Below are 22,554 nucleotides of genomic sequence, written 5' to 3'. Positions count from 1 at the left end.
TCCGTTCACGGGACGGGACGGATGTTAGGAGGTAGCCACACGTTCTTCTGAATGTTTTAAACACCAACCCTTAAACATATATACTCATGCCGTACATTGTTGGAAAGCTTAGATTGTTCTGATTCATTCAAGACCACTCACGACTTATATGGTTGCTCACAGCCGTAATAGTATTAGCGATTAGCTTGGCTAGCCACTCAGCTAAGTGAGAAAAGCTATAATGCCTACATACCTTCAAAGTCTTCCCTTTATCCACAACGATCATCTTATGACTCAGGACTTTCTGTACAGCTCGCCAAGTATCCATTCTGCTGAAATATGAAATCCGTTTACGTCATTTCCTGACCTGCACGTCCATCTCAGAGTACACGTGACTAGATGTTTACGACCGTGAGCCTCTTCTGCTTCTGACGACACCACACACAAGCCAATCGGTGTTTAGGATTAGGCAGTACATGCAGAGACATTGTTGCTACTCCCACTGGCGTTACAATGCAATGTACCTCGGTGGTTTCAAGCAAAGTCAGTTACAGCAAGGGTATGTTCGCTTCCCGTTTTTCAAAATAAAAGCACCAACTCTATCGTTATGGTTTTCTTAATAATAAAAGGCAACGGGTGTTTTATTTTGTGAAAATGACCGGAAGTGCGTTACTCGCTACGGCTAACTTGAGTGGCTCCGAATTCGCAGGAACAAAACTTTAAACAGATGTTATTTGGACAAATTTGCGTCACATTGTGGATCTAAAGGGCTACTTTCTCGCCTAAAAGGGTTAGACATGTGGATAAAGTGGTATATTTACAGAGTTAGAGCTAAAATAAAATCCGGCACCGGACCTGGCAACCAGATTGCTGGAATTACTTTTTCGATCTCGAGACATTAGATGGCGTTGTTCTGCTCATTCTACATATTCTACCTTTAATATAAATTGTTAAGTCAAATGGCCAGGTGGTTGATTTTCTCAAGAGGCCAATTTGCTAGCTTTTTTTGCAGAACGGCATAATGGAATCCCTGCAGGCCTGGGCCTGATTCGTCATTTTGTCCACTTTGTCATTAATTTTCAGAACAAATTTCTCTTTGGGAGAAGCAAAACACTGTAATATACCCAGAGAGCTAAATTCATTTATTTGGTGACAACACCTTAATGATAGATCCCAGTGGATAATACTGCATCTATATTAGTGTGAGTTTAGAGGTCTCATGTCCCTAGAGCTTTATTATTCAGTAGAGATGATGTTGTAAGCAGAGCACACAGGAGGCAAATTAAATTAATAAGTTAACTGCAAATGTATATATCATAGGAATGTGAAATGAGCTCTCTCAGAGTCAGGAGTTCAGATGATATCACACCACAAAGTGCCATTCATGTCTATGTGAAAAAAGGGTGAAAAAGGTGAACTGCTGTAGCTGAAAAGCTAACTGCTAGTGAGTCACTGTACAGTATGTCCCTCACTCTACTTTCCTGTCCACTTCTCCCTTGTTCACCACCGCGTATGACTTTGTTCAATAAAAGGTTATTGAAGAAAGAAAATTAGATTTGTCTGAATTAACAAGCTCCAAGGTCAGCACTGTCAAGACAGCTTGCTATTAGGGAACAGTCTAAATTTGTGGGTCAAGTTTACCAAAATTCTACTCAAGACAACGAATCCACAAGGACCTTTTTCACCTCTTCCAGCGAATTGAGCTTTGATCTTTTTACGTGTGCTTGTGTTGGAGCAGGCGGTTCAGAGATCAGACTTTTACGCTTTTACTTTTCCTGGCTGAGGTTTTTCATCAGCACAGTAAAAACATGTATATATGGCAAAGGAAACTTCTGTCACCACGAGCATCTAGCTGGGGAGACCAGGTTCATCTAATCCCCTACCCCAGTTATGGATCATGTGTTCACATTATATTGCAGACTATACCCGGTTACTTAAGTACATGTAAGAATACTGAATGTGAGCTTTCTGTTTTTTTCTGTTTCTTGCTTGCTAGTTCCTAATGGAGATAAACCAAGTCATGGGAAGTTTCTAACTTTATGAGGTGATGTAACTCTTTCTGTCTTCTAAAATAACCCCTTCTCTCTTCTGACATCAAACTGTGTTTATCTAAGTGTTCATGATGTGTCATCATCCTGCAAGAGCAGTCAACAAACAACTCATTAACAACCTCATTAGTAGTTCCAGCTTTCAACTAGGGAGTAAAGAATAGTTCAGTTGTGAACTTGCCGCTCATGAGGACTGAAATAAACAAATGATCAGAATTTCAGTATGAAACTGTAATGAAGTTTTACTCTCTCTGAATGTATGGGCATACAGTATTTTACGTATAAAATATATCATTAGATGCACAGACAATCTATGATTATAATTAAAGGTTGAACTGGTAGCTCCCAGCTTACCATCATCCAGACACCACACAATTACTTGTGATACATATACTATTAATCTCATACAACAAGATACTTGAACTATGTCACTTGTGGATGGGGTACTCGATATCCTTTATCATGAACCGTGACTTACACTGGACTACATACTGGCACTTTGTGTGCTGCAGGTAAAAGTCTGACAAATCCAACAGAAACTCATCATATGGAAAGAGAAGTGATGTAGTTCTAAGACCACTATGCTGGAAACCCTCATTTCCTCAGTTGTGATTGAGTTCATGAAAACATAATCAGCAATAAACACACACACCCAGTGAAAACATACTTGACCACTGCCAACAATTCTGATCCAACCCTTGTAGTCCAGTTGGTTCAGAGCAACAGCTCTGGCATCTGTATCTAAAACAGGATGTGGTCATTACATATATTGTGATTTTAGTGGGCTGGTTAGCACAGCAATTCCTTCTTTGTTATATCCTTCTTCCATTTTGGAAAACAAAAGTGCCTGGACTTCTCAAATGTGTGCCCTCTTTCACCGCTGTTTAATAAGTTAGTTCACGATAACTTGCAATATACAGCAAATGGTAAACTCTGTGCATGAGCAGCGTTGGTTGGAAGTACAATGAAATGAGGGGGCTATTAGGAAGGCTTTTGTACGAGTGCTGGAGTTCTGTCCTCTACTGGGCTATTATTAGCTGGAGTCCATATATTACATTTTCTTTTTGTCTGAAAACTAATTATTATGAAAGCTGCACTGTGCACTCGCAACATCGTTTTGACTTTTTGAATCGATTTTTTTGTATCTGTGAATCCATTCAGAATCTTAGAGGCTAAGAATTGAATTGAACTAATTGATTACCCAGCCTTTCAAGATGTGCTCCTGGAGAGCTGCTGCTACATCACCATGGACAAATTATTTTTGTTAATACTGCATTCTACAGCTTCTCAACTACCAATAACTACAGATGATGTTGTGAGAAGAACTTTTCAGTCATGTTGATTGTGTGATTTTCCAGGAGTATTATTAAAGCTGCAGTATGTAGTTATGAGAAAAGGTTTAAAGTACTGTGGCAACTCGACGCTGGAGGAACGCCATTGCCTTGATGCCATCATGAACCTTTTGAAGTTCTGCGTCCTGGTTGAATGACGCTGTGCAATTCACTGCCAAAACACTCAGGGTGTGAGGTTCCTGAATGGCCTGAACGTCTATCGTGACAGTTGTTGATTGTTTGTTTACCTTTGAAGACCAATTGCACAAGTGCTCATACTTCTGCACCTCCTCACTCCTACTTGGTATATATTTTCTTTAGCTCAAAAAGCAGAAACTCCAATACTTTAAAAATAGTGGTATGGCAGGAGGGGGAAACCGGAAAAGCCAAAATGCTGAAAATGATGTTTTGTGGACCAATCACAGCCCTTGTTATCAGCATTGCCTCAAAGTGTAGTCACAAGTTTTTGGAGGTGCACATCAGGCAACGGCGCAGGGCAGCAGGTCAGACAATCCTCCTGGCTCTGATTGGTTGTTGTGATCTGGGAGCGGTGGATTCTTGCAAATGGCATTATGTCAGAACATAATGACAATTTTAGCAAATATAACACAAAAATAGTTACATACTGCAGCTTTAAAAGCCTTAAGATATTCTATTTTTTTCATTGTCAACAAATGCAATGAAATACCAAAAACAACAATGACTTTAACCAAGTATCAGTCGTGCACAGCATCTCTTGATTCAAGTCCGGTTGGTGACAATTTGTTGACTCATATCCAACTCTATCCCACCTCGTTTCCTGTTGGCCTCTTGACCAGTAACTGTCCAATAAATAGAAAAAGTGTCCAAAAAATAATCTTAAGAAATGATGTGTATGAATGAATGTGCTTGGTGTTGAGTGCCAAAAACAGCATAGGGAAAAGTGAAAATTATGACAGAAGGGCTACCTTGTAGGTTTTGGACATGGAATGTATTTAGAATAAAGATAATGATAATTGAATATTAAACTATAAAGTAGCCATGTTAGCACATTAGGAATGTATTTTTGGATTATGTCAGATAATTTACAGTATTAGGTCCTTAACAATACAAGACTGTTATTGCTTCATTTTGATGACTTTTGTTTCCTCAACACTGCTCCTACTTACTGTATATGGAAACAAATGAATTAAAAAGGTCATTGAAAGAACAGCCACAGAACAACAATAAAAACTATAAAGAATATTGTAGATATTCCATAGGCTTCCAGGGCAAAGCTCTCTGACAAGTAGATTGCATCAATGAAATAAATTCATTGGATCTTTTTTTTTCTCTGATGCTTACACAGAGCAGGCTCAAGGGATCAGATCCGGGCCTGTATTGACATGAACACTTCAAAAACGTTAAAGCTCTCTGCTGATGTGCTGTACTGTTCTCTACATTAACCACTGTGCTGTGGACAGTATAAACTTGAATTAAATGGAGCTTTTCAACTCAGCTCTAGGAAAGAACATCACTTTTGTACGTCCTGCATATTTCATAATAACTGGATTTATTGGCATACCTAATATAAAGTATTACTATGTGTTTCTCTGTTTTGTTTATATAATTGCAGTGCTGGGAAACACAATTGTGATGGCTGTAATAATCTTGGATCATAATCTAAAGACTCCAAAATATGTTGCAGTTTTTAACCTGGCGTTTGTGGACTTGTTTGGTAGCTCTGCCTTGGTCCCGAAGGTTCTTGACATCTTTCTGTTTAACCACTACCACGTTCCCTACTACGACTGCTTGGTAATGCTTTTTTTCTGCTACACCTGCCTTTCAATGCAGTCTCTTAATCTGGTTATACTTTGCTATGACAGACTAATGGCTATCACTTACCCACTACACTATCAAATGAGGATAACCAACAGGTTCATGTTAAATTTAATTGCCTTTGCCTGGGTCTTTGCCATTATTGCTGTATTAATTACTGTTGGTCTTCTTACAAGGCTTTCCTTCTGTAGGTCTGTGGTTGTTAAAAGCTATTTCTGTGACCATGGTCAGATATACAAACTTGCCTGCAATGACAAAACTCCCAACATGGTCATAGGAGGTTTGTTTCCATTTCTTCTTGTTTGGCTGCCACTGGCATTTATTGTGTTTAGTTATTCATTTATTGGATATGCACTGTCTAAAATAGCCACAAAAAATGAACGAGTGAAAGCCTTTAAAACCTGCACAGCTCATCTTTCATTAGTGGCACTCTATTTCCTGCCAATACTAGTCACATTTACTATGAGTTCAAGAATAAATTTAAATGCCAGGATCATAAATCTGTCAATGGCCTCTGTCTTTCCTCCTATGTTGAACCCAATTGTTTATGTTCTGCAAACGCAAGAAATCAAAGAATCAATAAAAAAAATATTAAAAATCAGAGGTCAATTCAAAATGACAGTGTAGAAAGTAATCATATGACAACTAGTTGTAAATATTTTCAGTCTTCTGTTTAGGGCATTATTCACATTAGAGACATTTAATTGTGAATGGATTTTCTTTTCATAATCATCTTTTAGTGTGTTTCTCTTGTTTGTATTAATAAACTGTTCTTGCAAACTCAGCACTGCTTCACATTGAATCTCTCCTGTTATGCTGAGACATTTTTTTGTTAGAAGAATTTCATTATGAAGCAGCTGTGTGGTTTCTCTGATGCTGATCAACTCAGTTTTTGTCCCCATGTTTGAAGCTTTTAGATTTTGTAATATATAGAAAGTTAAACTGTGAAATGTTTTGACATGTTTATTTATAGTGAGGTTGTTGTCTAGATTGTTGGGGTCAGATTTAGGATTCTTAGATTGATTGTGAGGCTCTGTGTCTTTTAGTGTCTTGTATTTTCTTTAGCTCAAAAACGCAGAAACTCCAATACTTTAAAAATAGCGGTATGGCAGGAGGGGGAAACCGGAAAAGCCAAAATGCTGAAAATGATGTTTTGTGGACCAATCACAGCCCTTGTTATCAGCAGTTTTGTGGACCAATCACAGCCCTTGTTATCAGCATTGCCTCAAAGTGTAGTCACAAGTTTTTGGAGGTGCACATCAGGCGACGGCGCAGGGCAGCAGGTCAGACAATCCTCCTGGCTCTGATTGGTTGTTGTGATCTGGGAGCGGTGGATTCTTGCAAATGGCATTATGTCAGAACATAATGACAATTTTAGCAAATATAACACAAAAGTAGTTACATACTCCAGCTTTAAAAGGCTTAAGATATTCTATTTTTTTCATTTTCAACAAATGCAATGAAATACCAAAAACAACAATGACTTTAACCAAGTATCAGTCGTGCACAGCATCTCTTGATTCAAGTCCGGCTGGTGACAATTTGTTGACTTTCATATCCAACTCTATCCCACCTCGTTTCCTGTTGGCCTCTTGACCAGTAACTGTCCAATAAATAGAAAAAGTGTCCAAAAAATAATCTTAAGAAATGATGTGTATGAATGAATGTGCTTGGTGTTGAATGCCAAAAACAGCATAGGGAAAAATGAAAATTATGACAGAAGGACTACCTTGTAGGTTTTGGACATGGAATGTATTTAGAATAAAGATAATGATAATTGAATATTAAACTATAAAGTAGCCATGTTAGCACATTAGGAATGTATTTTTGGATTATGTCAGATAATTTACAGTATTAGGTCCTTAACAATACAAGACTGTTATTGCTTCATTTTGAGGACTTTTGTTTCCTCAACACTGCTCCTACTTACTGTATATGGAAACAAATGAATTAAAAAGGTCATTGAAAGAACAGCCACAGAACTACAATAAAAACAATACAGAATATTGTAGATATTCCATAGGCTTCCAGGGCAAAGCTCTCTGACAAGTAGATTGCATCAATGAAATAAATTCATTGGATCTTTTTTTTTCTCTGATGCTTACACAGAGCAGGCTCAAGGGATCAGATCCGGGCCTTTATTGACATGAACACTTCAAAAACGTTAAAGCTCTCTGCTGATGTGCTGTACTGTTCTCTACATTAACCACTGTGCTGTGGACAGTATAAACTTGAATTAAATGGAGTTTTTCAACTCAGCTCTAGGAAAGAACATCTCTTTTGTACGTCCTGCATATTTCATAATAACTGGATTTATTGGCATACCTAATATAAAGTATTACTATGTGTTTCTCTGTTTTGTTTATATAATTGCAGTGCTGGGAAACATAATTGTGATGGCTGTAATAATCTTGGATCATAATCTAAAGACTCCAAAATATGTTGCAGTTTTTAACCTGGCGTTTGTGGACTTGTTTGGTAGCTCTGCCTTGGTCCCGAAGGTTCTTGACATCTTTCTGTTTAACCACTACCACGTTCCCTACTACGACTGCTTGGTAATGCTTTTTTTCTGCTACACCTGCCTTTCAATGCAGTCTCTTAATCTGGTTATACTTTGCTATGACAGACTAATGGCTATCACTTACCCACTACACTATCAAATGAGGATAACCAACAGGTTCATGTTAAATTTAATTGCCTTTGCCTGGGTCTTTGCCATTATTGCTATATTAATTACTGTTGGTCTTCTTACAAGGCTTTCCTTCTGTAGGTCTGTGGTTGTTAAAAGCTATTTCTGTGACCATGGTCAGATATACAAACTTGCCTGCAATGACAAAACTCCCAACATGGTCATAGGAGGTTTGTTTCCATTTCTTCTTGTTTGGCTGCCACTGGCATTTATTGTGTTAAGTTATTCATTTATTGGACATGCACTGTCTAAAATAGCCACAAAAAATGAACGAGTGAAAGCCTTTAAAACCTGCACAGCTCATCTTTCATTAGTGGTACTCTATTTCCTGCCAATACTAGTCACATTTACTATGAGTTCAAGAATAAATTTAAATGCCAGGATCATAAATCTGTCAATGGCCTCTGTCTTTCCTCCTATGTTGAACCCAATTATTTATGTTCTGCAAACGCAAGAAATCAAAGAATCTATAACAAAAATATTAAAAATCAGAGGTCAATTCAAAATGACAGTGTAGAAAGTAATCATACGACAACTAGTTGTAAATATTTTCAGTCTTCTGTTTAGGGCATTATTCACATTAGAGACATTTAATTGTGAATGGATTTTCTTTTCATAATCATCTTTTAGTGTGTTTCTCTTGTTTGTATTAATATACTGTTCTTGCAAACTCAGCACTGCTTCACATTGAATCTCTCCTGTCATGCTGAGACATTTTTTTGTTAGAAGAATTTCATTATGAAGCAGCTGTGTGGTTTCTCTGATGCTGATCAACTCTGTTTTTGTCCCTGTGTTTGAAGCTTTTAGATTTTGTAATATATAGAAAGTTAAACTGTGAAATGTTTTGACATGTTTATTTATAGTGAGGTTGTTGTCTAGATTGTTGGGGTCAGATTTAGGATTCTTAGGTTGATTGTGAAGCTCTGTGTCTTTTAGTGTCTTGTATTTTCTTTAGCTCAAAAACGCAGAAACTCCAATACTTTAAAAATAGCGGTATGGCAGGAGGGGGAAACCGGAAAAGCCAAAATGCTGAAAATGATGTTTTGTGGACCAATCACAGCCCTTGTTATCAGCATTGCCTCAAAGTGTAGTCACAAGTTTTTGGAGGTGCACATCAGGCGACGGCGCAGGGCAGCAGGTCAGACAATCCTCCTGGCTCTGATTGGTTGTTGTGATCTGGGAGCGGTGGATTCTTGCAAATGGCATTATGTCAGAACATAATGACAATTTTAGCAAATATAACACAAAAATAGTTACATACTCCAGCTTTAAAAGGCTTAAGATATTCTATTTTTTTCATTGTCAACAAATGCAATGAAATACCAAAAACAACAATGACTTTAACCAAGTATCAGTCGTGCACAGCATCTCTTGATTCAAGTCCGGTCGGTGACAATTTGTTGACTTTCATATCCAACTCTATCCCACCTCGTTTCCTGTTGGCCTCTTGACCAGTAACTGTCCAATAAATAGAAAAAGTGTCCAAAAAATAATCTTAAGAAATGATGTGTATGAATGAATGTGCTTGGTGTTGAGTGCCAAAAACAGCATAGGGAAAAGTGAAAATTATGACAGAAGGACTACCTTGTAGGTTTTGGACATGGAATGTATTTAGAATAAAGATAATGATAATTGAATATTAAACTATAAAGTAGCCATGTTAGCACATTAGGAATGTATTTTTGGATTATGTCAGATAATTTACAGTATTAGGTCCTTAACAATACAAGACTGTTACTGCTTCATTTTGAGGACTTTTGTTTCCTCAACACTGCTCCTACTTACTGTATATGGAAACAAATGAATTAAAAAGGTCATTGAAAGAACAGCCACAGAACTACAATAAAAACAATACAGAATATTGTAGATACTCCATAAGCTTCCAGGACAAAGCTTTCTGACAAGTAGATTGCATCAATGAAATAAATTCATTGGATCTTTTTTTTTCTTCTTCTGATGCTTACACAGAGCAGGCTCAAGGGATCAGATCCGGACCTTTATTGACATGAACACTTCAAAAACGTTAAAGCTCTCTGCTGATGTGCTGTACTGTTCTCTACATTAACCACTGTGCTGTGGACAGTATAAACTTGAATTAAATGGAGCTTTTCAACTCAGCTCTAGGAAAGAACATCACTTTTGTACGTCCTGCATATTTCATAATAACTGGATTTATTGGCATACCTAATATAAAGTATTACTATGTGTTTCTCTGTTTTGTTTATATAATTGCAGTGCTGGGAAACACAATTGTGATGGCTGTAATAGTCTTGGATCGTAATCTAAAGACTCCAAAATATGTTGCAGTTTTTAACCTGGCGTTTGTGGACTTGTTTGGTAGCTCTGCCTTGGTCCCGAAGGTTCTTGACATCTTTCTGTTTAACCACTACCACGTTCCCTACTACGACTGCTTGGTAATGCTTTTTTTCTGCTACACCTGCCTTTCAATGCAGTCTCTTAATCTGGTTATACTTTGCTATGACAGACTAATGGCTATCACTTACCCACTACACTATCAAATGAGGATAACCAACAGGTTCATGTTAAATTTAATTGCCTTTGCCTGGGTCTTTGCCATTATTGCTGTATTAATTACTGTTGGTCTTCTTACAAGGCTTTCCTTCTGTAGGTCTGTGGTTGTTAAAAGCTATTTCTGTGACCATGGTCAGATATACAGACTTGCCTGCAATGACAAAACTCCCAACATGGTCATAGGAGGTTTGTTTCCATTTCTTCTTGTTTGGCTGCCACTGGCATTTATTGTGTTTAGTTATTCATTTATTGGATATGCACTGTCTAAAATAGCCACAAAAAATGAACGAGTGAAAGCCTTTAAAACCTGCACAGCTCATCTTTCATTAGTGGCACTCTATTTCCTGCCAATACTAGTCACATTTACTATGAGTTCAAGAATAAATTTAAATGCCAGGATCATAAATCTGTCAATGGCCTCTGTCTTTCCTCCTATGTTGAACCCAATTGTTTATGTTCTGCAAACGCAAGAAATCAAAGAATCGATAAAAAACATATTAAAAATCAGAGGTCAATTCAAAATGACAGTGTAGAAAGTAATCATATGACAACTAGTTGTAAATATTTTCAGTCTTCTGTTTAGGGCATTATTCACATTAGAGACATTTAATTGTGAATGGATTTTCTTTTCATAATCATCTTTTAGTGTGTTTCTCTTGTTTGTATTAATATACTGTTCTTGCAAACTCAGCACTGCTTCACATTGAATCTCTCCTGTCATGCTGAGACATTTTTTTGTTAGAAGAATTTCATTATGAAGCAGCTGTGTGGTTTCTCTGATGCTGATCAACTCTGTTTTTGTCCCTGTGTTTGAACCTTTTAGATTTTGTAATATATAGAAAGTTAAACTGTGAAATGTTTTGACATGTTTATTTATAGTGAGGTTGTTGTCTAGATTGTTGGGGTCAGATTTAGGATTCTTAGGTTGATTGTGAAGCTCTGTGTCTTTTAGTGTCTTGTATTTTCTTTAGCTCAAAAACGCAGAAACTCCAATACTTTAAAAATAGCGGTATGGCAGGAGGGGGAAACCGGAAAAGCCAAAATGCTGAAAATTATGTTTTGTGGACCAATCACAGCCCTTGTTAATCAGCATTGCCTCAAAGTGTAGTCACAAGTTTTTGGAGGTGCACATCAGGCGACGGCGCAGGGCAGCAGGTCAGACAATCCTCCTGGCTCTGATTGGTTGTTTTGATCTGGGAGCGGTGGATTCTTGCAAATGGCATTATGTCAGAACATAATGACAATTTTAGCAAATATAACACAAAAATAGTTACATACTCCAGCTTTAAAAGGCTTAAGATATTCTATTTTTTTCATTTTCAACAAATGCAATGAAATACCAAAAACAACAATGACTTTAACCAAGTATCAGTCGTGCACAGCATCTCTTGATTCAAGTCCAGCTGGTGACAATTTGTTGACTTTCATATCCAACTCTATCCCACCTCGTTTCCTGTTGGCCTCTTGACCAGTAACTGTCCAATAAATAGAAAAAGTGTCCAAAAAATAATCTTAAGAAATGATGTGTATGAATGAATGTGCTTGGTGTTGAATGCCAAAAACAGCATAGGGAAAAATGAAAATTATGACAGAAGGACTACCTTGTAGGTTTTGGACATGGAATGTATTTAGAATAAAGATAATGATAATTAAATATTAAACTATAAAGTAGCCATGTTAGCACATTAGGAATGTATTTTTGGATTATGTCAGATAATTTACAGTATTAGGTCCTTAACAATACAAGACTGTTATTGCTTCATTTTGATGACTTTTGTTTCCTCAACACTGCTCCTACTTACTGTATATGGAAACAAATGAATTAAAAAGGTCATTGAAAGAAGAGCCACAGAACTACAATAAAAACTATACAGAGTATTGTAGATATTCCATAGGCTTCCAGGACAAAGCTTTCTGACAAGTAGATTGCATCAATGAAATAAATTCATTGGATCTTTTTTTTTTTTTTTCTGATGCTTACACAGAGCAGGCTCAAGGGATCAGATCCGGACCTTTATTGACATGAACACTTCAAAAACGTTAAAGCTCTCTGCTGATGTGCTGTACTGTTCTCTACATTAACCACTGTGCTGTGGACAGTATAAACTTGAATTAAATGGAGCTTTTCAACTCAGCTCTAGGAAAGAACATCACCTTTGTACGTCCTGCATATTTCATAATAACTGGATTTATTGGCATACCTAATATAAAGTATTACTATGTGTTTCTCTGTTTTGTTTATATAATTGCAGTGCTGGGAAACACAATTGTGATGGCTGTAATAGTCTTGGATCATAATCTAAAGACTCCAAAATATGTTGCAGTTTTTAACCTGGCGTTTGTGGACTTGTTTGGTAGCTCTGCCTTGGTCCCGAAGGTTCTTGACATCTTTCTGTTTAACCACTACCACGTTCCCTACTACGACTGCTTGGTAATGCTTTTTTTCTGCTACACCTGCCTTTCAATGCAGTCTCTTAATCTGGTTATACTTTGCTATGACAGACTAATGGCTATCACTTACCCACTACACTATCAAATGAGGATAACCAACAGGTTCATGTTAAATTTAATTGCCTTTGCCTGGGTCTTTGCCATTATTGCTGTATTAATTACTGTTGGTCTTCTTACAAGGCTTTCCTTCTGTAGGTCTGTGGTTGTTAAAAGCTATTTCTGTGACCATGGTCAGATATACAAACTTGCCTGCAATGACAAAACTCCCAACATGGTCATAGAAGGTTTGCTTCCATGTCTTCTTCTTTGGCTGCCACTGGCATTTATTGTGTTAAGTTATTCATTCATTGGACATGCACTGTCTAAAATAGCCACAAAAAATGAACGAGTGAAAGCCTTTAAAACCTGCACAGCTCATCTTTCATTAGTGGCACTCTATTTCCTGCCAATACTAGTCACATTTACTATGAGTTCAAGAATAAATTTAAATGCCAGGATCATAAATCTGTCAATGGCCTCTGTCTTTCCTCCTGTGTTAAATCCAATTATTTATGTTCTGCAAACGCAAGAAATCAAAGAATCGATAAAAAAAATATTAAAAATCAGAGGTCAATTCAAAATTATAGTGTAGAAAGTAATGATAACAACTACTTGTAAATATTTTCAGTCTTCTGTTTAGGGCATTATTCACATTAGAGACATTTAATTGTGAATGGATTTTCTTTTCTTAATCATCTTTTAGTGTGTTTCTCTTGTTTGTATTAATATACTGTTCTTGCAAACTCAGCACTGCTTCACATTGAATCCCTCCTGTCATGCAGAGACATTTTTTTGTTAGAAGAATTTCATTATGAAGCAGCTGTGTGGTTTCTCTGATGCTGATCAACTCTGTTTTTGTCCCTGTGTTTGAACCTTTTAGATTTTGTAATATATAGAAAGTTAAACTGAAATGTTTTGACATGTTTATTCAGAGTGAGGTTGTTGTCTAGATTGTTGGGGTCAGATTTAGGATTCTTAGGTTGATTGTGAGGCTCTGTGTCTTTTAGTATGCAACTGCAGACCATTCATTCATTCATTAAACTTTATTGTCCACAAGATGGAAAACTGTCTTTGGCTTCACCATAATCAACATGATTTACAAACAACAGTAAAAGAAAACAAAAAAACCCCCAAAAAAACCCCCAAAAAACCCAGCACGCTTGTTTTCATTACAATCAACATCAATTACAAATTAGGGCAATATTAAAAATTGTATGTCCATGCTTTAAATGCACACTGATATGACTGTCTGAAAGCCACTTATTAAGATAGCAGAAAATAATTAGCTATTTTCAGGTTTATAGAGTATTGTGTTGCATATTGATAATAAAATTAGGGTCAAACCTCCATCCAGGATCTGTCTGAACAGTCAATGTGCTTCACGACTTCCTAACTCAGGAGGATACATGTCGGAGGCAGCCTGGTTTTAGTGAACTAAGTTGCTTTCTGGAGTGGAAATTAATTTAGTAATGTTATTTAACTAATTTACTCATAAAATTTAAGAGAATGAAAATGCTCATGTTAGGGCAATCGAGAGAGTGAACGTACACATGCACAGAAGGAGGGATGAAACTACAACTGACTTACATCTGGCAATTATTGGATGTAATTCAATAATATTCTCAGGTTTGCCAGTGAATTTTAGGGAACCACGCTGTAAACCCAGAGTCTCTGCTATCTCTGAAAAAGTTGTTGTACCTTGTTCTCATGTCAGCTCTGATTCAGAGTGTCTGGTTCTGTTTGATTTTAAAACAGAACCAGACAGATTCACAACATCAGCTAATAAAAGTAGGTAACTTTATTACCTTTTATTATTTAATGTATTAACAATTCAAAATGTTTGATGGAAAATAGAGAATATTTCAATAATATTAAAATGAAACCCCAACTAAATATACACTGCTCAAAAATATTAAGGGAACACACACATCATCACAGTATAACATCAAGTCAGTTAAACTTCAGAGATATAGGGGCGCGCAGGTGGTCGAGTGGTTAGAGCGCATGTCACCTACGCAGCCAGGTCTTCCCCGGGGTTGCACTGATCCGCCCGTCGATCTCACGCTCCATTCTTCCCTCACTCGTGAACAAGACCCCGAGGTACTTGAACTCCTCCACTAGGGGTAAGGTCTCATCCCTGACCCGGAGAGTGCACTCCACCCTTTTCCGGTTCAGGACCATGGACTCGCATTTGGAGGTGCTGATTCTCATCCCGGCCGCGAACCGATCCAGTGAGAGTAGGAGGTCACGGTCTGATGAAGCCAACAGGACCACATCATCCGCAAAAAGCAGTGACCCAATCCTGAGGTCACCAAACCGGACCCCCTCAACGCCTTGACTGCGCCTAGAAATCCTGTCCATGAAGATTATGAACAGGATCGGTGACAAAGGGCAGCCCTGGCGGAGTCCAACCCTCACTGGAAATAAGTCTGACTTATTACCGGCAGTGCGGACCAAGCTCTGACACCGGTCATACAGGGAACGGATGGCCCGTATCAGGGGGTCCGGTACCCCGTATTCCCGGAGAATCCCCCACAGGACTCCTTGAGGGACACGGTCAAATGCCTTCTCCAAGTCCACAAAACACATGTGGACTAGTTTGGCAAACTCCCATGCACCCTCAAGGATCCTGCAGAGGGTGTAGAGCTGGTCCACAGTTCCACGGCCTGGATGAAAACCACACTGCTCCTCCTCAATCCGAGGTTCGACTATCCGACGGAGCCTCCTCTCCAGCACACCCGAATAGACCTTACCAGGGAGGCTGAGGAGTGTGATCCCCTATTGTTGGAACACACCCTACGGTACCCCTTCTTAAAAAGAGGGACCACCACCCCAGTCTGCCAATCCAGAGGCACTGCCCCGATGTCCACGCGATGCTGCAGAGTCGTGTCGACCATGACATGACCATTGCCACCACGACAGGCACCGACCACCTGACCTCCAGTCAGCCGTCTTAAAAATGGAGGCACGGAACATGGCCCACTCGGACTCAATGTCCCCCGCCTCCCCCGGTACATGGTTGAAGCTCTCCCAGAGGTGTTCTGACCGGGTCTGACCGGCATCCTCCCCCACCATCGTAGCCAACTCACCAGGTGGTGATCAGTTGACCCTCTCTTCACCCGAGTGTCCAAGACATGCGGCCGCAAGTCCGACGACACGACTACAAAGTCAATCATCGAACTGCGGTCTAGGGTGTCCTGGTGCCAAGTGCACATAAGGACACCCTTATGCTTGAACATGGTGTTCGTTATGGACAATCTTGTCAGACCTGGACGTGAATGAGGAATCAGATGCAGAGGTAGGACTGTTAAGGCAGACTTTTATTGATTACAACCTCCTTGACAGAGTGTCAAAATAACAGGCTAGAAAACTTAATTCTATCAAGGCTAGGAATCTAGGGAGAAAAAGAGCCTAAAAAACTAAGGACTAAAACAACAGAAAATCACTCCACTAGGAGGTAAACGAAAAAGCCACAACTAGGAAAACAAAACAATGGAGGAACCAAACTCCGTTCACAAAAGAGAAAATAAAACAGAAAATCAGAGGCTCTACAAAACTCTAAGAAACTAAACTGACTACTACACTTAATCTATGAAAAAAATACAAACAAAAGATCACTCGCAAGGAGGCAAAGAACACAGACTTACTTGATGTGAGAATAACAAGGCTGAGGAATAACATTGACTGTGGAGACTGGCTGGGGTGCACGACAGAACGAGACACTCTGGCACAAGACGAGGGAAGACGCAGACTATAAAACACATGAGGGTAATGGGGAACAGGTGGACACAATCAGGAATCAGGGAAGACAATCAGACCGGTGACACATGAGGAAGGGCAAGTGACCTGAAACGAGAGGAGAGTTAATTTTCAAAATAAAACAGGAAGTCACGAGACAAAACCCCAGGATGAGACAAACCTCACCGCGGTGTGACAAATCTGTAACGAGCACAGAAGTCCAATAACAGGACACCACTCGGGTTCAGATCGGGGGGGGGGGGGGGGCTTTCCTCCCAATCACACCCCTCCAGGTCTCACTGTCGCTGCCAATGTGAGCGTTGAAGTCCCCCAGCAGAACGAGGGAATCCCCAGAGGGAGTGCTTTCCAGCACCCCCTCCAAGGAGTCCAAGACTATATCTAGCCGGAACTTCTCAACCTCACGCAACAGCTCAGGCTCCTTCCCCACCAGAGAGGTGACGTTCCACGTCCCTAGAGCTAGCTTCTGCAGCCGAGGGTCAGACCCCCAAGGTCCCCGCCTTCAGCTGCTGCCCAGCTCACAGCGCTCCTGACCCCTTTGGCCCCTCCCACTGGTGGTGAGTCTGTGGGAGCGGGGTCCCATGTCCCCTCTTCGGGCTGTGCCCGGCCGGGCCTCATGGGCGAATGCCCGGCCATCAGGCGCTCGCCCCCGAGCCCCACCCCCAGGCCTGGCTCCAGGGGGGTGACCCGCGTATTTGATTCATGTTCCACAGACCACAAAGAACTTAATCAAATTTGTTGATTTTTGGCGAATGATTTAATAGATGATTTGACATTTCAGTCTGGACCAAAGTGGTAGGCTGTGTGATCGACATTGTCATCCATAAAGCTTAATGGCTAGAAAATCAACCCTCCATCATCCCTCACCCGTCATAAGGTCAACATTGTCATTTTTCCAATATTTTAGTTTATGAACAAATAAGAACCCCATTCCCATCAGCATGCAATGTACTTCGTGTTTGTGCTTATTTGCAAATGTTGGCATGCTAACATACTAAATAAAACTAAATTAAAACAGAAACATTATGAACTTTGAGCTGCTAGCATTTCTGTAGACTTGTTTTAAAATACTTATCATACTAATTTCTGGTGTTTGTTTGAATGATTATTCACTGGTCACAACAATTGCCAGAGTTGACATCAGCAAAATAAAGACATACACTATGAAACTTTGAAGTAGCCTGTATGCATATCTAGTTCATGACCACATGACACAGCCACCTGCATTTCTGCTGCCCCACAATGAAAGCAGAAAAGTATAAATGACAAGCCTCTTACAGTACAACTCACTTCAATGCACTGCACACAGTAGTGAGTTTGCTTTCGGCAACATTTATCAAACAATTAAAATGTAATTGATTTTTAATCATAATTCTTATTTTTACAGCTATATCCATAATGAGCCCTGAGGAGAAAGCTGCCACTACATTTAATGCCACATTTGTTCGTCCTGCAAAATTTTACATCAGTGGATTTTCTGACATCCCTCATGTTCAGTATTACTATGTCTTCCTGTGTTTTGTTTATATCATGACTGTTTTTGGGAATGTTTTTCTCCTCTCAGTTATCTACCTGGTGGAAACTCTTCATACTCCTAAATACATGATTGTGTCCAGCCTGGCTGTGACAGATTTGTGTTGCAGCACTGCTCTTATTCCCAAACTCTTAGAAACTTTTTTGTTTGATAAAAGGTACATTGTCTATGAGGCTTGCTTAAGTTATATGTTCTTTGTTTTATTCTTTGCATGTGTGCAATCTTGGACACTTACCACTATGGCATATGACAGATTCATAGCAATTTGCTTTCCTTTAAGGTACCATAGTATTGTGACTAAACCAGCTATTATTGCAATACTGCTGTTTGTGTGGGCTTCTTTATTTAGTCTCATGGCATCTACTGTTGGGCTTATTGATCGCCTTTCTTTCTGTAGATCTTTGGTGATTAAGAGCTTTTTCTGTGATCATGCACCTGTATATCGTCTGGCCTGTAATGACACATCTTTAAATAAGATAATGGCATTTGTTGCTTTCATTATAGTCCTTTGTATTCCTATTATACTAATAGCCATCACATATTTTTGCATTGCCATAGCACTGAGCAGGATTGCATCAGGAGTGGAGAGACTTAGAGCTTTGAAAACGTGTTCTTCTCACCTGATCCTTGTGGCTATTTCTTTCCTACCAATACTTGGCACTAACATAGCTGTGGTAGCCTCCAATATCCATCCTAACGCAAGGATCATAAACTCCTCATTGACACACACTATACCTGCTTTGCTCAATCCTATTGTGTACTCTTTAAAGACAGAAGAAGTGCTGAACTCTATAAAGAAGCTTTTCAAAAGAAACAGGCTTAGATAAACTTTTTTTTAAATCATTACTGTACTGATACAATCGGGGGCAATAGAATATTTATTTGTAACCCTTTAGTCATAACTTCTCAGTAGTAAGTACTACAATTTCATTATTAGTCTAGTCTTTGGTATCCTTTGAGTGAATATTTATTTCTGTCGCATTATCCAGCAAAATAAAATCAGGAATTTCAATTTGTTGTGACTGTACACCAAGAAGCTGAAAATAAATTAATGTTGGAGAAAGAAACAATTCATTAACAGCATCACTGGCAATTGTTGTATCCTTTCCATTGTTAACTTCACATAAAATGGTATAAAATCTTTTAAAATTGTTTTTTTGTTTTGTGATCTGAATGAAGTGAAGGTGAAGGAAAGAGTTAGCGGAGTTCAGAAAGTCTATCATTGATCCCTTTTTAAGTTTTTATTTTATTTTTGCATTATAGGTCTTGGAGAGCATATCATTCATGACCCAAACTTGGCTGCATGGCTGCCAGGGTTTGGCCATCAGACATTGCATGAGAGAGGGCTCTAGTATCCAGTCCCTCCAGGATTTCACGGGCCTTTTTTGTAATTTTTGCGGCCTAAAATGCCTGATTTTGTGGCAGCTTTTCAAAAAAAATTGCAATGAAAGTTGCGGTTCCCACTTTATAATTGCACAATTCATTAAAAATTAAGTAATTAAGGGAAACTTAATCTAGTGAAAACCAAACCACCTTAAGCAACTGCAAGCCACTGCTTAGGGGACAATAAAAGCAACTGAACTGAACTAAAAGCAACTGAACTAAACCTAATTGATCTCAAAGTAACAATGCTAAAGAGGCAAAATATCGGATAACTCGGATTACAAAAATTATGCTTTATTTGTACACAAAACTCTGTTAGGTAAATCAAAAAGTAGTATCAGTTAAGACTGAGGACAACATCATGAATGTCTCAGCCTTCACAGAAGAAATAAATACAACATTGGCTGTTCTAAATGTATAGAACCTCACAGCAAATTTGAGCGTCATTTATGTCGAAAGATGCATAAACAATGCAATATCTATTTTTTTGTACCCACACATTACCTGAATACATAAAAATAAAGTGAACTGGTTTAAATTCAAAAGTCAAAATGAAAGTATGCAAAAAGTATACTGTCAGTTCAAAAGTGCTATCCAAATTATCTCAGTACATTCATCTTTGTTTTATTGAAACAATACAATTCCTTTTCTATTTTCCTGTTCACAATATAAAAAAAAGTTGATCCATTTAAAAAATTCAAGTTAACAAGTTGTCTTCTAAGTGACCACAGTATGATCGAAAATGATATGAAATGATAAGCATCAGTAAGAGATGTGAAAACAAATCTGAAAACTGACTAGGCCTCAATGCCTAGGCTCTGGTTGTGGTATATGATTTGGTAATTTGTCACTGATCTCCTTTGGCTGGAATAGACCCGCTTGTAGATATAGTTGCTGTATTCAGCATCTGCTGAGTTCACGATAACATATTTGTATTGTTTGGCCAGGACACCAGTCTCTCCACATGCTGAAGCTCAGAGTGCAGCTGGACCCAGTTGTATGAAGTAGGCATCCAGTTCATCTTTAGAAACAGTGCTGAAGCCTGGAATGTTTTTGGAGCTGTACACGCTGTCCAGTCCCTCCAGGATTTTGCGGGTCTTTTTTGTTATATTTGAGGCCTAAAATTGCAATGATTGCGGTGTTTTTAAGGAATTTGTTGCAATGAAATTGAAGGAGCATGTGAAAGTTGCAAAAGATAGCTAGTTCACGCCCTCTAGAAAGTAGTGCAGTCGCCCTGTGTGGTCTTTTGCAGTTATTTTTGTTGACAAACGTGAGACGTTTGCATCACACATGCCTGCTGCGTCTTCTGAATGTAACAAGAAAGTAAGGACGTGACTATGGCTCAACATCTTGTGGGAAGCGACAATGATTGGTCAAAATTGCAATTCCCTTAAGTACTAATTTGACAGAGTCACAATAAAAGTGGCATGGACTGGACCACGCCTGAAAAAAGAACTGGTATGAGCTTGTGGAACATTCAGTTGCAAGCAGGCCAAGGCCATAAGAATGATGGCTCCCATAGACCTATCTTTTGCACCTTCCCCAGAACTGTAGGCTGAAGAACGAGAGCTCACCTCAGAGGCATGAGAGACCACGTCCCTGATAGAATGCAGTTCATTCAGGGATCATTTGAAAGGCCCTCCCTCAGATGCTCCAGGCCAAGGCATGAGGGACGTATGTCATGGACATCTTTGAGCTGCAAAGAAGCCATACAGGCTGAACAAGAATGGTTGCCCAACATGGTGACCACCACCAAAATTCAGCACATAAAGAACAACAACAAATGCTTGGAGGGGAAGCGAACACATTGCTGTCACTAACAAGGTTTGCAACAAATGTATATTAAGTTAGCTCAAGGGGAAAACACCTCTGCTAACCATAAAGCCAATAAGTTAACAATACACCAACGCTGGGAGTTCGGAGTGAAAATGCTGTCTTAACCAGCAGAGATGCCACAAAAAAAAGCTCAGATACAGCTAATGGCACTTTTCCACTATACAGTTCAAGCACTACTCGGCTCGACTCGACACAGTTCCAGGAACGACCTTTACCATTACAAAAAAGTACCTACTCAACGTGGGCGTTGTCGTCATTGCATGGCTCCGTGAAACTGCCGTGACTTCATTTTATACGCAACACAATCACATAAACAATGGAGGACATGGAGGCAATGGTGTACTTGCTGCTGTATGTGGCTTTTGTCACACACAGAGCAAGAAAATTGAGCCGTATGGCTGTACGCTGGCGTGTTGCCGGTATTTTAAAATGCCGGGTTTGATTCTTGTGTGGGACCACTCAGCACTCTTCCAGTGACGACTCTCTGACCAATCAGTGGCCGGCCGTCTGTTGATGTCACATTTAGTATCAGCTCGGCTCACTTGGAACCTCAGCAGAGCAGGTACTAAAAATGTACCAGGTACTATCCCTAGTGGAAACGCAAAAAAAAACGAGTCGAGTAGTGCTAGACTTGTATAGTGGAAAAGTGCCAATAGTTGGTACAAAAGGCAATAGAACACACCTATGCTGGGAGTGGGCACAAGACCACTGCCTTCACCAACAAAGGTTAGCTTACTATGGCTACAAACACACAACAGAAACAACTGAGTTGCCACCAGTATATACAAACTAGGGTAGGCTGATTGAAAGTGCTGGTGATAACTTTGAAAACAAAGAGAACATAGCCACAGTTGTTACTGCTAACAGAAAAAATGAACACACCTATGCTGGGAGTGGCTAGATTCAGCTGGAGTCAATCACTGGGCTAGGGTCAATTGTTCTGGCAATGGAACATGTCCCAACAGTTGTCCCAACTCAGCCAGCCCTCACTGCCTTTACCAACAAAGGTTACTACAAAACGGGTACAACCAATTTTGTTACCGATAACACCACCAAGGTAGCTGAAGCAGGTTCAAAATTCTGCTAACTGCTAAAGACAAATAACAATATGATTAATCAAACAACAAATGCTGGGAGAGGGAACAAGTACACTGCCTTTGTCAACAACTATCGAACAAA

General features: G+C 39.2%; 4 protein-coding genes across 4 annotated transcripts; all 4 read left to right on the top strand.

Annotated features, from left to right (window-relative positions):
- Positions 1-4,816: 4,816 nt before the first annotated feature.
- LOC128371456 (olfactory receptor 52K1-like) lies at positions 4,817-5,782 on the top strand. The gene has a single exon (XM_053331783.1). It carries the CDS (start codon positions 4,817-4,819, stop codon positions 5,780-5,782), a length of 966 nt encoding a protein of 321 aa, XP_053187758.1.
- Positions 5,783-7,395: 1,613 nt separating this feature from the next.
- On the top strand, positions 7,396-8,361 carry LOC128371435 (olfactory receptor 52K1-like). The gene has a single exon (XM_053331754.1). The coding sequence runs from the start codon at positions 7,396-7,398 to the stop codon at positions 8,359-8,361; it is 966 nt and encodes a 321-aa protein (XP_053187729.1).
- Positions 8,362-9,943: 1,582 nt separating this feature from the next.
- LOC128370898 (uncharacterized) lies at positions 9,944-18,983 on the top strand. The gene is made up of 5 exons (XM_053331082.1): positions 9,944-10,905; positions 11,467-11,531; positions 12,629-12,807; positions 13,063-13,111; positions 18,010-18,983. The coding sequence occupies exons 1-5, from the start codon at positions 9,944-9,946 to the stop codon at positions 18,981-18,983; spliced, it is 2,229 nt and encodes a 742-aa protein (XP_053187057.1).
- Positions 12,493-13,458, top strand: LOC128371385 (olfactory receptor 1-like). The gene has a single exon (XM_053331698.1). The coding sequence runs from the start codon at positions 12,493-12,495 to the stop codon at positions 13,456-13,458; it is 966 nt and encodes a 321-aa protein (XP_053187673.1).
- Positions 18,984-22,554: the final 3,571 nt, after the last annotated feature.

The sequence above is a fragment of the Scomber japonicus genome, chromosome 13 (assembly GCF_027409825.1).
Source record: "Scomber japonicus isolate fScoJap1 chromosome 13, fScoJap1.pri, whole genome shotgun sequence".
Classification (NCBI taxonomy): Eukaryota; Metazoa; Chordata; class Actinopteri; order Scombriformes; family Scombridae; genus Scomber; species Scomber japonicus.
The sequence above is the reverse complement of the archived record's forward strand: the minus strand, read 5'-3'. Positions and strand labels throughout refer to the sequence as shown.

Bases quoted from the DNA above. Each gene is read 5' to 3' on its own strand.
- LOC128371456 (XM_053331783.1), top strand. From the start codon at position 4,817: ATGGAGCTTTTCAACTCAGCTCTAGGAAAGAACATCACTTTTGTACGT.
- LOC128371385 (XM_053331698.1), top strand. From the start codon at position 12,493: ATGGAGCTTTTCAACTCAGCTCTAGGAAAGAACATCACCTTTGTACGT.
- LOC128371435 (XM_053331754.1), top strand. From the start codon at position 7,396: ATGGAGTTTTTCAACTCAGCTCTAGGAAAGAACATCTCTTTTGTACGT.
- LOC128370898 (XM_053331082.1), top strand. From the start codon at position 9,944: ATGGAGCTTTTCAACTCAGCTCTAGGAAAGAACATCACTTTTGTACGT. The intron at 11,532-12,628 runs GTCAGACAATCC...ATATAATTGCAG, and splicing joins GCGACGGCGCAGGGCAGCAG to TGCTGGGAAACACAATTGTG. The intron at 13,112-18,009 runs GTTTGCTTCCAT...TTATTTTTACAG, and splicing joins TCCCAACATGGTCATAGAAG to CTATATCCATAATGAGCCCT.